At 39.3% G+C, this 14,045-nt stretch overlaps 1 protein-coding gene across 1 annotated transcript in view; it reads right to left on the minus strand.

Moving 5' to 3' along the window:
- Nucleotides 1-6,821: 6,821 nt before the first annotated feature.
- Nucleotides 6,822-14,045, minus strand: part of cd2ap (CD2-associated protein) — a 154,480-nt gene continuing 147,256 nt past the window's right edge. The window contains exons 17-18 of the mRNA XM_076272389.1: nucleotides 12,236-12,299; nucleotides 6,822-8,794 (exon numbers count right to left, since the gene is read on the minus strand). Coding sequence (XP_076128504.1) covers nucleotides 8,753-8,794; nucleotides 12,236-12,299 — 106 coding nt within the window. The 3' untranslated portion in view covers nucleotides 6,822-8,752. The remainder of the gene's footprint in view (nucleotides 8,795-12,235; nucleotides 12,300-14,045) is intronic.

Genomic DNA, 14,045 nt, shown 5'->3' on the forward strand with positions numbered 1-14,045 from the left:
TTAAGTTTTATTAAGTGTGCTTGCAAAGTTTTTTTAGGCACCCATTGAGTTACTAGCTTTTCCAATTATTGAGGGCCTAGCAGCGAAGCTGCGAAGGCACCCATTGAGTTACTAGCTTTTCCTATTATTGGGGGCCAAGCAGCGAAGCTGCGAAGGCACCCATTGAGTTACTAGCTTTTCCTATTATTAGGGGTCCGAGCAGCGTAGCTGCTATTGTTTCTGTACCATTCATTTTTGGCCAAAATTCTGTAAAAGTCATACTGCAGCCTAAACCGTAACTCCAAAACTCTTCAAATTTTCAGGTATGGTTACCGGTACCCCCCTCTACCCATAACCCAAAATTTGGGGTACTGCACCCAAAGGTGGCGCTATTGGGAAAAAAAGTTAATTATACTAATTTCTCCTTACCAGATTAAAAAAAAAAAAAGATTAATCTCTAAATTCAGATGAATCTTTTTCACCCTGATCTTATGCTCTAAAAATGTTTACTTTTGCCACAATTTCAGAGAAAAGCCAAACATCTTCACCAAAATTCTCACAGACAATGTTTAGACCAAGCCTCACACAAGTTATCAAAATAATTTGGATATGTTGTTCCATTTCACAGATATAGGCCAATAAAGTTCGACCACTCAGCCCATTTCTCCTATATCACCTATATTCCTATATGAGTGTTTTTTTTCCCTTGGATAACAACCATACAACCATCATTAGGTGGATACCATTAACCAGTGCACATTTTCAGATCTGTACTCTTTTTTTATAAAGCCCTTAATTCTATTGTCAAATGTATGCTAGGAATTTTCTTGATGTTGTGTGTTTGCCAACACACATTTTCACCATGTGAATGTGACAGCAAAATATGTAGGATTGTCAGTGGCTCAGTGGGATAATGCCTAGTGCTGGTCTTTGTTAGGTTGAGAGTTCAAATCCCCGGTAGTGCTTTAGGCTCTAGATCGAATACTATTGGTTATTGAAGATTCACACCATTGAACAGCACCTGAATGACATCAGGCAATCAACATACACAGTCATTAGTTGCCAAGAATCAGAATGCTGAGACACTCTGACATTTAGGGGAACTTCTTTGTTTACTATTTTTCCTTCATTATTAAGTCTATCATATTTATATTTCATCCATTAGTGTTCTTCTCTACAAATGTCTAATTGCCCCAGAATTTCAACAAGTTTTCAGGTGTACTCTTTCAGGAAAGCCCTTCATTTTATTGTCAAATGTATGCTTGGAGTTTTTCTTGTGTGTTTACCAACACACATTTTCACCATGTGAATGCGAATGTGACTGCCCAATGTGTGTGATTGTCAGTGGCTCAGTGGGCTAATGCCTTGTACTGATGTTTCTTAGGTTGAGTGTTTGAATCCCCGTTAGACCTTTAGGATTTGTCATTTAAGATTCACACCATTGAACAGCACCTGAATGACATCAGCCAATCAACATTCATACTCATCAGTTGCCAAGAATCAGAATGCCGTTGTTCCAGTTTAGATGGTGAGCAGTTTAAAGGTGCCATGTGTAATGTCCGCCAAAAAATCAATTCATACTCCACATTCCATAAAAGATGGGGGCAGTATACCTCCAGAAAGTGAGTTGGTCTACCCTAGAGTAACAACCGAGACACGTGTATTGCAGTTTGGTTGGTGGTTATGTTAGTCCATGAGCCACAGGGGGTCGTCACTACCACTTGGGGGGGCAAATTCTCACTATATTTTTCTGAAAGCTACATATCTCTGGATAGCAAGTTGGATCTTGTAGCTTTGTGGCTGTACAGGCCTTCAAAGTTGACCTCTGATTTGAAAAAAAAGGAAATTCCGCCTATTGGCTTTTTTTGTTAAAACACTCATAAGAGCCTAGAAAATAATCCAAATCTTATTATTACTGATGCATATGTGGTGTTTGATGTTGGCATACATATTTTGACTCATTATGTGATTTTGCTCTTCATTTTGGTTGATTAAATTCAAGATTTATGTGCTAAAAAAAGCTAATTTGAGTTTTCAGAGCAACATGTTATGGCAATACCTGAATGCAGACCTTATTGATCATTACTATTCTACCCTCCTTACTTTCAATTGCGAGTTGAAATGAATGTTAAATTATGACATACATAGGTCTGCAGTACAAATGTTCTTTAAATTGTAGCTGAAACCAGTACAAAGGATCTTTAATCTATTCATTGAATTCATCGTCAGAACAGGAGCACAGAGGATGCCATCTCTATGGCACTTCACTCTGCCCTGTCCCACCTTGACAATAGCAACACCTATGTAAGAATGCTGTTCATTGACTTCAGCTCAGCGTTCAACACCATCATCCCCTCCAAACTGATCACCAAACTCAGTGAACTGGGCATCAATACCTCCCTCTGTAACTGGATTCTGGACTACTTGTATTGCATTCATTGTGTCTACACTTGAGATAAATAAGTTTGGTTTTTCTTTTATCACATATACATATATTGGTAGATGTTTTTTCTTTACCTTGACATGTTTCGACGTATACTTCCATCTTCATCAGAAGGTCACACGGTGGAGTAGTGTGACGCATTTTTATCAGCTGATGTTGTTACGGAGGTGTGATCCACCTCTCAGTTTTTTGACAGGTGGACCACACCTCCTGCTGTCAGTCAGCCGCCCCCCAGGACGGCACTCCAGGTATGGGAGAGCATATATGCTCTCTCATCTCTGTTCATCGTCTTTGGGCTCAGCTTTCTTATTTCAATCACCTCCTTTATCCAGCGGTGGTATCGGTTGTTCTCCTGCTTAATGACTCTGGCATGCAGGAGGTGTGGTCCACCTGTCAAAAAACTGACAGGTGGATCACACCTCCGTAACATCAGCTGATAAAAATGCATCACACTACTCCACCGTGTGACCTTCTGATGAAGACGGAAGTATACGTCAAAACATGTCAAGGTAAAGAAAAAATATCTACCAATAAATGTGTATGTGATAAAAGAAAAACCAAACTTATGGATTCTGGACTTCCTAACCAACAGACCTCAGTCTGTTAGGTTAGATAATCGCACCTTCTCAGCCATCGAACACCAGTGTACCACAGGGATGTGTGCTGAGCCCTCTCCTCTACTCCCTCTTCACCTATGACTGCACATCTGTATATGGCTCTAACACCATTGTCAAGTTTAAAGATGACACTACGGTGATTGGTCTCATCAGCAACAACGATGAGATGGCCTACAGGGAGGAGGTCCAGCACCTAACATCGTGGTGCACTGATAACAACCTGGCTCTCAACACCAAGAAGACCAAAGAGCTCATTGTGGACTTCAGGAAGTCTAAAGCTAGCACACACACACCCATTCTCATCAACAGGACTGAGGTGGAGCATGTCACCAGCTTCAAGTTTCTGGGTGTCCACATCTCTGAGGACCTCTCTTGGACCCTCAACACCTCTACCCTCATCAAAAAGGCTCACCAGTGTCTCTTTTTCTTTCTGAGGTCCATCTGTCTCCTCAGATCCTGGTGAACGTCTACCGCTGCAACATCGAGAGCATCCTCACCAACTGTATCATAGTTTGGTAAGGCAACTGCTCTGCCCACGACTGGAAAGCACTGCAGAGGGTGGTGAAAACTGCCCAACACATCACCGGTTCCTCATTCCCCTCCATCGAGGCCATCCAGGCCAAGCGATGCTTGCGTAAGGCACACATCATCAAAGACTGTTCTCTCCCCAACCACAGACCGTTCACTCCACTCCCCTCCGGGAGGCGTTACAGGTCTCTCCACATCCGAACCAGCAGGTTCAGAGGAAGCTTCTTTCCTGCGGCTGTCACCCTACTGAACTCTAGCTCTGCATCCCGGTGACATCCAACCAACTAAGCCCCCATCACCCCCTGCCCCGCCTGATTCCTCCTTGCCTGTGCCTGTTGAGGTGTCCACGACCATGGCAACCTTGACAGGGACAACAAGGAGGTGGACATCCCCTAGGCTCCCCCCCCCCCACAACTGCACTACCCTATCCCACCCATCTATTTATTTACAAATGTACATACTGTAATTACACTTATACTGTACATAGCCATATTCCACTGCTTTTAATCCTGCACATACACTTAATACTATTGTAATGTTACTGTTTCTGCACTACAATGGTACTGTTACCACACTGCATATAGTTGTACATACTTTCTATATGGTTCATACTAAATATCCATATTTATTCAGTTTTTCTGTAATATATTCTTTTAATACACTGCATATATCTATATTGTTCTTACTACTACTATAATGGTACCACCACTACATTGCACATACCTGTACATGTTGTTCATACATTGTTCATATTACAGTACATAGCCATATTTATTCTGCTCTTAACTGCTAATACACTGCACATATTTATATTTAATTTATGCTACTCTAAACCACCTTCTTCAAAACAACTGTATACTACTGTCTACACTGCACTATATTTCTTGTTCTGTCTATGCACCACCTGCCTATACTGTACAGTATATCACATTGCACTTTTCTGCTTTTTTGCACTTCTGGTTAGACGCAAACTGCATTTCGTTGTCTCTGTACTTGTTCTCTGCACAATGACAGTAAAGCTAAATCTAATCTAATTTAATCTAAAAAATTATCTGCCTCTGCTTTGCCTCTTTACGGATCATGCTATGAATAGCAGCAGCAATGTCTGCATAAGTTGAGACATTGTTATTGACCTTCTGGACCAGAGACATTCCATCAATGATTGTTGCTGTATTATATTCATCTGGAAGATTATCTGATAGTGATGCAAGTTTCTGCAAATGCTTTGCAAGTGCTGCTTTAGAGGTTTTCCTTGGGGTCCCCTCAGGTGTCGCCAAGGTCCAAGAGGGTGACAAAAGACTTCTCTCATGTCCAGTCTTTAACATGATGGTCTTGCCATGTGCCTGTGTTTTCTTTTTTGACTCATGCTCGTAAATGTCTTTAATTTTTGCTTTGTCAATGTATCATGGAATTTGTGCTTAGGTGTATCTGACTCCAGCCTCTATGTCATGATCTTTGCCTGTAGTATGAGCCTGAATCAGATCATCCCTAACCTCTTGTGTTGCTTTGCCTGCTGTACATATGCAAATGAACTCATGTTCCTCTGAAAATGGATTGATCCAATTTCACTGTTTGTCTCATCTCATCAGAACTGTGTAGAATTTTTAAAACTGTTGTAAATGTATGTACTTGTAGATCTTGGAAAATAGTTATTATTTCTTTTCAATGGACATTTAACATCAGATGAAAGACAATTTTAAATATGATGATAATAATAATAATAATAATAATAATTGTACATAATGATAACAATGTGTAAAGTATGAATATTTTCACCAACCAGTTCATCTTAATCTCATTCCCACATTCTTACTAGTCAAAAGTACAACTGAAATGTATAATGTAGATCATTTTAGCACCTGTGATGCAATTACCATAATTTCCCAACTATTAGCAGCAGCTTATACATTGATTTTGCAAAATTTCTTCAGCTATGAGGTTAATACACGGGGGCAGTTAATATCGTATATGGTTTTGTTTCTTTCAACTTCATAAAACACTGTCCTGTGGCTTATACACAATACGGCTAATACACAGAAAATTACTGTATGTATTTCATGTGCCCTGGACATTATAAAATTATAATATTTATGTTAAGCTGGGTACATGTGGTGATGTGAACAATTTTCATATGGTATTCCTTGAATGTAAAGGTAATATGTGATTGGTAATCATGATGTTTTGAGCTCTTGGAATATCTCTTATTAAATACAAATTTACTGAATTTTGGGGTGTTTCCAAATAGTACATTTACAAATAGTAAATAGCATAGCAATGCAGACCTATGTAATCATTTGTATTTCAAGTCTCTGCTGGGAGGTAAGAAGGTATAAATACATGAGGTAGTGGGCATTTCAATTAGTGCTGCAACACGTTGTGTGTCTGAAAACGTAGATTTGCTCATTATTACACATAAATCTTGAATTTTATCAACCAAAATTAAGGGCAAAATCCCATGATTCAAAATATGTATGCCAACAGCAAACACCACATATGCATCAGTAATAATGAGGTTTGGATTATTTTCTGGGCTCTTATGAGTGGTTTAACAAAAAAAAGCCAATAGGCGGAATTTCCTTTTTTCAAATCAGAGGTCAACTTTGAAGGCCTGTACAGCCACAAAGCTACAAGATCCAACTTGCTATCATACCATTTTATACTCCAGAGATATGTAGCTTTCAGAAAAATATAGTGAGAATTTGCCCCCCCATGTGGTAATGACACGCCCGTTTTTGGGCCTGTGGCTCATGGACTAATAATGCTCTCATTTCAGTGACCAAAATCCCTCTGGTGCACATGCAGGTTGTCTCAAATTAGTGAACCATGTAAACACAGATATCTGTTATCAGCCACTATAAAAAGTAGATGTAAACAAGCAGTCCAAATCGTCTTGAAGCTATATGATGGACATCCTTGGGATAGATCAATTAAAAAGTAGCAGAAATTTCACATACAGCTTTTAACAGAATCATGTGGAACTCTGAAGGGTTCGAGTTGTCTTGAATAGCTGCACTATTCACTGACTTGCATTGTATTAAATATAGTGCCACATGAAGCACAAAGTGGTGTTACAAAAGTCGGCTTGGTGTTTGCTGGTTTGCATGCTAACTTCAGCGGATTTCTGGAAAACACAGAACCATGGGGTTTTTGACATCCTCTGCCCATTCTGGTCATTTTTGAAAAATAAATAAATACATATAACACATTTAAAGCAACAATTATAAGAATAATGGAAATTAACCATACAAAGTAAATGAGAGAGTAAATAAAAGTATATTTTATTTGTATAGTTTGAAAAAAATCTGTTCCCCTCCTGCAAATTTACAGTGCATACAAAGATCAATTGCAGAAATAATTTGCAGACTAAAATTTCATTAAAGTTTAGAATTAAAAAAAGAATATGTTTTGCCAAGTGACAATACATGAAGAATGTTTTGACAATGTACAGATCACATTAGGCCTTGAGATGGTAACAAACACAAATGATGTTTCTTATTGCTTGAGGCTACTACTTCTAAGCTGCAGACAAGGCTCATTCCAAAGTGCAAAGTCCTCATACACATGCGGACACTCTTGTGAGGTACCTGATCTGGAATTCTTTATGCTTCAATCTCTCCTCAGAGGTATGAGAAGTACACATATTAGCATACTTTAAAAGAGTGATTTTCTTGGAGGTTAATAAGACATTAGTAAATTCTGAGTAGCTTGTGAAAGAACAAGGCAGATTGCAAAAAGTCACAAAAGGCCTACTGGAATACTCGAGGGCTACCCTGTGAGGACCAGTCAATTGTAGGACCTGTGCTGTAGAACAGTAGCATTAGGGTAAACTGCATTGTGCATATCGTAATAATTTGTGGATTGACACAAAAGTCAATCATCAATGCAAAATTCTAAGAACACACTTAATGTCCCCATTTATTCCTGACATCGCCCAGTATCCCAAACATGATTTTCAAATAAACATTAGGGTTACTTCTTCTGGCCATGTAAACCTGTAGAATACATACATATGAACAAGGACTCACTACTTGTTCCACAGCCACCATAGCATGACTGAGGAGCTGTGCACAAATTCTCTTGCATAAAGGCTGTTTTCTTTAGTGAACACCACACATTCATATTTGAATAATTGTTCTGTATTCCAGTCACCAAACCCTCCCATGTTCTGGTCTAAACCAAATAAGACTTAAATGTATAACATATTTAAAAAGTAAAACACTTGGTAAAATATATGCTTATCCTTTCAGATAGAACCTCTGAAAAGATGAGAGCCAACATGTAGACTTAACAAAAACAACACCAATCAACATCCCCTCCCCATTATAAACAATAAAAGACATGATTAGGCCTTTTCTGTCTTAGTCCGAATTACAGGATTATTTGATTCACCCTGAGCTTGAACATTACGGGGAATAAACAAAACATGACTGCTGGTTCTATTTTTGAATATATATACCATGATGTCAAATGAAGGCCATCTTTGGAAATTGAATATTTAAGATTTGTGAAAATCCATGTATATTTAACATGGCTGCATATCCATTAGCCACAAATATTTACAATGCCATCATTTTGTGCAATGAGATATATGCCATCTCCCAATATTACCGCTTGGAAAAAGAACATTAGGCACAATAGTGATATCCTTTACAACAAACAAAAGAAGAGCATCTCCCTTTAAAACGGCAATGAAATATGTCATATCACTGCACATATTATATAAATCATCTCTAAAGAAAAAGTGAATATATTGGTCCTCTGTAAGTATATATACACACACACACACACATATATACATACACACACATACATATATATATATATATATATATATATATATATATCAAAATGACTACTTATAAAAATAAAAAATAAGGAACAAGGAAAATAATTTCCCATCACTTTATACAGAGTCAGTAGTATTTCAAAGCAATGTTCAGGCATATTCTCTCAGCACAGTAGTAATGTAAGGCCCCAGGAACTTATTTTGGCAAAAGAACCCCATACACACGTTTCAACTACAATTTTCTCCATTTCAATTACAATGATTATGTGCAAAACTGTAACCATAATGTTAAATAGAGCAGGGAATAAAAGGGCGTGAGAATGGCATCTTTCTTCTCCTCTGTGGCAGGTCTTGATGACAATGTAGGGTTGCACTCCCATAGGCCATTTCTTTTCAGCTTCATGTTGACTGCAACATCTTCTTCAATTTGTCTATCTCAATCTATTATGAGGGAATAAAACAAAAGTAAAAAAAACTTTTCATGTATTTTACAGTATGAGGGTCCGGGTTAGTAAAAATTCAATATAAACATATCACCTAAAAGCTTAAAACAAAGTAACCATTTTCTAAACTATCATTAGCCGACTCCAGTGTAAACGTTGGCTCAAAGAACACACAAATGAATAGCCTATATGGCAGGTGTGCACTTTTTGTACTGGTTGGGTTTAATTATAGCATTGAGTTCATGTCATGTTTCAAAACTATTGTTGAATTTTATTGGCTAAGGACCCTATTTTAGTAATCTGAAACGCACGGTCTGAAACAGATGGTTCAAATACATTAAGGCCCGCTGCAGACTGCCGGCGTGGCGTGGCGTGTCTTGCGTGTCAGTTACGTAGCGTTTTCTCTCTCTATTCATGCCAGAAACATGTCTGACGTGACGCTGCGACGGCCTCTCTGCCTATTAAAACATCTATTTACTGTCTGTTTTGAATTGAAACGCTTCCAACACGCTTGCGTGTCACGCAAGCCCTATTTCCAGCAGGCAGGCGTTTTCAGCGTGGCTCGAGCCGCGCCTGAGACGTGCGTGTCACACAGGCAGTGTGCAACCTCTAACCTGCTAACATGGGAGCCGAAATGAAAACGGACCCGCCACGCAGCTGACACGCTCACTCCACGCCGGCAGTCTGCAGCCGGCTTAAGGGTGTGGCCAGTGCAAAATAGTCATCTTAGTCACGTGAAATAACCCACAACTTGCTGAACATGTCATACACACTATATTTTTCTGTGAATGAAATGACATTTTGACAAATTTCGGATTTACATTTGGAGAGGATTTTCAAAGACTGTTCATTACTATATCAAGTCTATCTGATTCTGATTACAATGGTGTATATCCCATTGATTGTATGTATTATACCTTAAGCGAAACTTGGCAGGATTAGCTATATTTCCCCCTCTGTTGGAGAAATTGTGCATTATGCCATTTCAAACTGTGTAAAAATTGAAGCTTAATCATAAGCCACATCTCACCTGTGAGCTAAACTATTAGACTTATCTTTCATGTCATTACATTGTATCGGTGGTGTAAAAGTCTAATTGAGTGCCTATCACAGTAAGATAAGATAAGATAAGATATACTTTATTATCCCTCAAGGGGAAATTTGTCTTGGGCTGTAAAGTGCCTTCTCTGTAAACAGCAATCACATACATGCAGGACAACAATCACATTCAAGCAGGACAACAATCACATACATGCAGGACGACAATCACATACAAGCAGGACAACAATCTCATACATGCAGGACAACAATCTCATACATGCAGGACATAGCTCTGATACAAGGAAAAATTTGAAATTCTGGCGGTTAAATACAAGGGGCATACAAACTTTAACAGAGCAAGCAGGGTCCGTTTTCTGTCTGACTCAGGTGACGTGAACATTGGCTACCTGCATGATAAGGTTTTCACTTCACTGCTGCTTGACATATTTCACATTAACAGTGGAGATGTTAGCAAAACTATAGCGTTTGGTAAATGGAGATGCAGATAATCTTCCTAATTAATTTCTTTGTGTAACAGCCCACATTATGCGCTTACTCCAGGGAGACGAGAGAAATAAATGTAGGCCTATTTTAAATCTGTCATCGGCATCGCCATAGGCTATTTGCTACGATATAAGCTACTGTTAGACCTACAACAAGTCGCGATTTATTAGGCTATCCAATCGCTATGCTGTTTTCATAAACAATGCAGAAATCCACTTCATTCACCTACCCACGAGTGGTTCAGTTTGTCAGTTTCACTTTCGTAAACACGCATACACATTGAATGAGCACTCATACCCTACCACGTCCACCTAATGTTATGCCTCTATATTTTATGAATTAAGTATTTATTCATCAGGAAAACATTTTGTTTATTTTTCTTTCGGTCCGCGGTTCCATAACACCATTCAGTTGTGCCGCAAATTAACAGACAGAAGCACCGGGCATAATCTAGTCTAAATTCATTGCAATTTTTTTTTTTTTTTTTTAAATCCGAGGGTCCCCATTGGCTCAGGGCCCCTGTTCACGTGAACACTTGGCGCAAGCCATGATCTGTCCCTGCTGTTGTACCTAAATTAAAACCCGTTTTAGATGGGAGCCACCAGCCCCAGTGTTGGAACCTACCATCCCCCCTCATATAAGGCTGACTTCTGAGCTTCAGAAGGACGTGAAAAACACCACCACTCCCCTCCCCCTAAGCCACTGAATCAATGACCGCTTATTTCCATGACTGTAAGGGCTTTCAGATATAACCTTCGGAGTATATGAGGAGGTTTGTCAAACGGAGGTCCTACCCCTCGGATGATTCAGATATGATGCTAACCTGCGGACCTTATACGGACCTATGTGTGAACGACATACACATTACAGAATCTCCGTGTGGTTGTCGAGTGAGGGGCGGGGGCTTGCAGAGTTCACAAGAGGCGAGATATGACGCAGAATATATGCGGCCGCTGTCACATCTGCTGTTTTTGTTTACAAAATGTATGCATTATGTAGGCTAAAGAAGAAAAATCTATTGTGCGTAGGCTAATACTTGAAGTACTTCAAGAAACATCATCGACACGCCCTCTCACTAGGTCTGAAATTTAACTGCATGTTTTACGCGTCGTTCGACACAGTACATTTATATAATGTCGGGAGGAAATACTAGAAGGGGAGCAGTAGAACAACCGGCTAAGTTCGGACTTCCATATGACCGTTTATGTTGTTCAGATATACGGCCCAACCATTTTAACATCAGCAGAACCTCCGGTCTTTTCCATCAGAAACATATTTGTAAAAAGTATAGCTGGTATGATATAGAACATTATCGGAATATAGAATCAATATGAACATTTTCTTCAAAAACAGATAGGAATGTAGCTCAGTCAGTAACAGGTCACTTTATGACGCAGGAGACCGGGGTTCGATTCCTGCTTGCTGCAGCAATTTTGAAGGTGCATTTCTCACAGCTAAATCAAGCTAGATAGATAGATACAGTAGATATATAGAGATAGAAGGTCGGGATTGTGGAGCTATAGACTACATGGTCCTCGCTTTAGATTGGGGGGCTGCAAAATGTACTACAAATAGGTAAGAAAGGTCTTATAAGCGTATTAGTTATCCACCTCTTTGTCTTATAGACCATTAACAAGCATTAACAAGCTGCTTGTTAACAGTTACAACTGTTAACAAATATGCCTGTAAGTAACTTAAAAAGCTGTCAATTTTTTACATAGATCTCCATTTCTTGAGGTCACAGAGTCGGTACGAAAAAAAAAAAAAACATTCGGTTTTACCTAGCTCGAGTTGCTGCAGCCAAAAGCAGCCAGGCACTACACTCTAGGCATGTTCGTGAGCCCCAACGTTCATGCCCATGTAGCACTGTTCTGGTCTTTGCAAAAGTATTTACCTGTAGGGCCATTCGCTTTGAACGTTCATCTTCCAAATCATTTCTCAGTTCAGCAAGTTCTCTCCTGTGGAAAGAGCAATAATAATGTTAATAAGAACGACAATAATAAACTCCTAAGACTGTTGATCAATCAAACCTTTATTCAGTCAAAAGCTTACCAATACACCAAGTGATTTTGAGTTTAAAGGAACCGTATGTAGGATTTTGGCCAAAACTGGTACTACAATCACTTTCAAAATACTTTAGAGCGGTGTACACCGCAGATGTGGTAACTAGAGCAGAGCTGGCAACCCAGATGCCGAAACACTACTGACTTTGTGATTACTAGGTAGGTGGAGGGTGGCGGATCAGGCTAAAACACAAATATGTAAACATCAACATCAGTTGAGGGCTGCAACTTCACTTTTTTAAATGATGATATCCTGGCCAGACTACTGTTGTCAGTGATATAAGTATTTGAAATTAGCATGATTTCCTAATGTCTAGTGACAAGTCAGGGCCATTTTATGATTAATTGAATTACATTTCTTACATACGGTTCCTTTAAGAGATCAAATTCTTAGTTATTAGAAATTGTGGAAAATGGTACAAAAGTGTGGACTATCCAACTAACAAACTGTCTATATGCAGAAGTATTGTTAATGAGTGTCAGTCACCGGGCAGGTCCATTCGTTTTCTAGTCCATTAACTATCGCAAAACTTCAAATAATAGCCGAGTCCCAAATAGACGCCTGTCTGTTTTAAATGCCTGGCGTTAGGGCTGTAACGATATGCGATTTGAAACCGTAATCGCGACACTCATGTCCACAATCCTGTGTCGCAGTGTAAAAAGGCAGAACCGTGACACACCCTTTCTAGTGTTTCTCGCAGTGCTTTGCAGCTTACGCGGCCGCATAAGCAACACACATCTCCCGCTTTACTTAGTTACCGGTAGCCTACGTTGTCCAAAAATAAATAAATAAATCATAATTTCATACCTCTCCTTGCTTTCATTGTAGACTATGTGTTCAACTTTACCAAACAGTACAGAAGTAAACCCCCCTCTTCTTGCCCCGCTCTCTCTGGCTCTCTCTCGCTCTCCCTTCCTCTCACTCTCCCTCGCAATGGACAAGCGTGACTTGGCCAGCACAATCCAAATAAAACATTGTGAATCACAATCGTGAAAGCAAGGACGCATAGAAGACGACTAGCTAAATTACTCTTAAATCCGTTTAGCATCATTAGCATGCTGCACACATTTGTTTAAAACTGTTGCATTCAAGTTGACTGATCATCTCAATACCAATGTTTCCCAAAAGGGCCTGTCCCATGGAGAACAAGTATTACCTTGAAACTTAAACACAGATGGAGAAACTGAACAGTCCAATCAGTATACTATGATAAACTAGCCAACTATGCTACTTCGTTTACAATATTTCCAGGCTTCAGCCAGACAATAGTCAATAGACAATAGTAGGCCTAGGCTATAGGCGATGATAAGAAGTGTGCATAAAGCATAAAGTGTGCCGTCATAAATATCAGACATTCAGTATTCTCTCTTTTTATATCAGGACATAAAATAATACAGATATATTACATTGTATATATTGTAATCCTCTGGTGTTGTAAGGTAGGCTATTGAAATGTTATTTAATAAAATATATTTTTCTAAAAATAACACCCCCCCCCCTCCCCCACCCCAAAAACAAGAAAATCGTATCGGACTGTGGGTTAAAAATTGTGATACAAAACTGAATCGTGAGGTTGGTGTATCCAGGGTAGGAATTTCACGGCGGCCACGACGGCCATGGCGCCACATTGCCCCTTGCGT

Source organism: Alosa pseudoharengus, unplaced genomic scaffold (assembly GCF_046254945.1).
Source record: "Alosa pseudoharengus isolate Yale_2024_CS ecotype anadromous, Long Island Sound unplaced genomic scaffold, YU_APseudo_1.1 YU_APseudo_1.1_scf_7, whole genome shotgun sequence".
NCBI lineage: Eukaryota > Metazoa > Chordata > Actinopteri > Clupeiformes > Clupeidae > Alosa > Alosa pseudoharengus.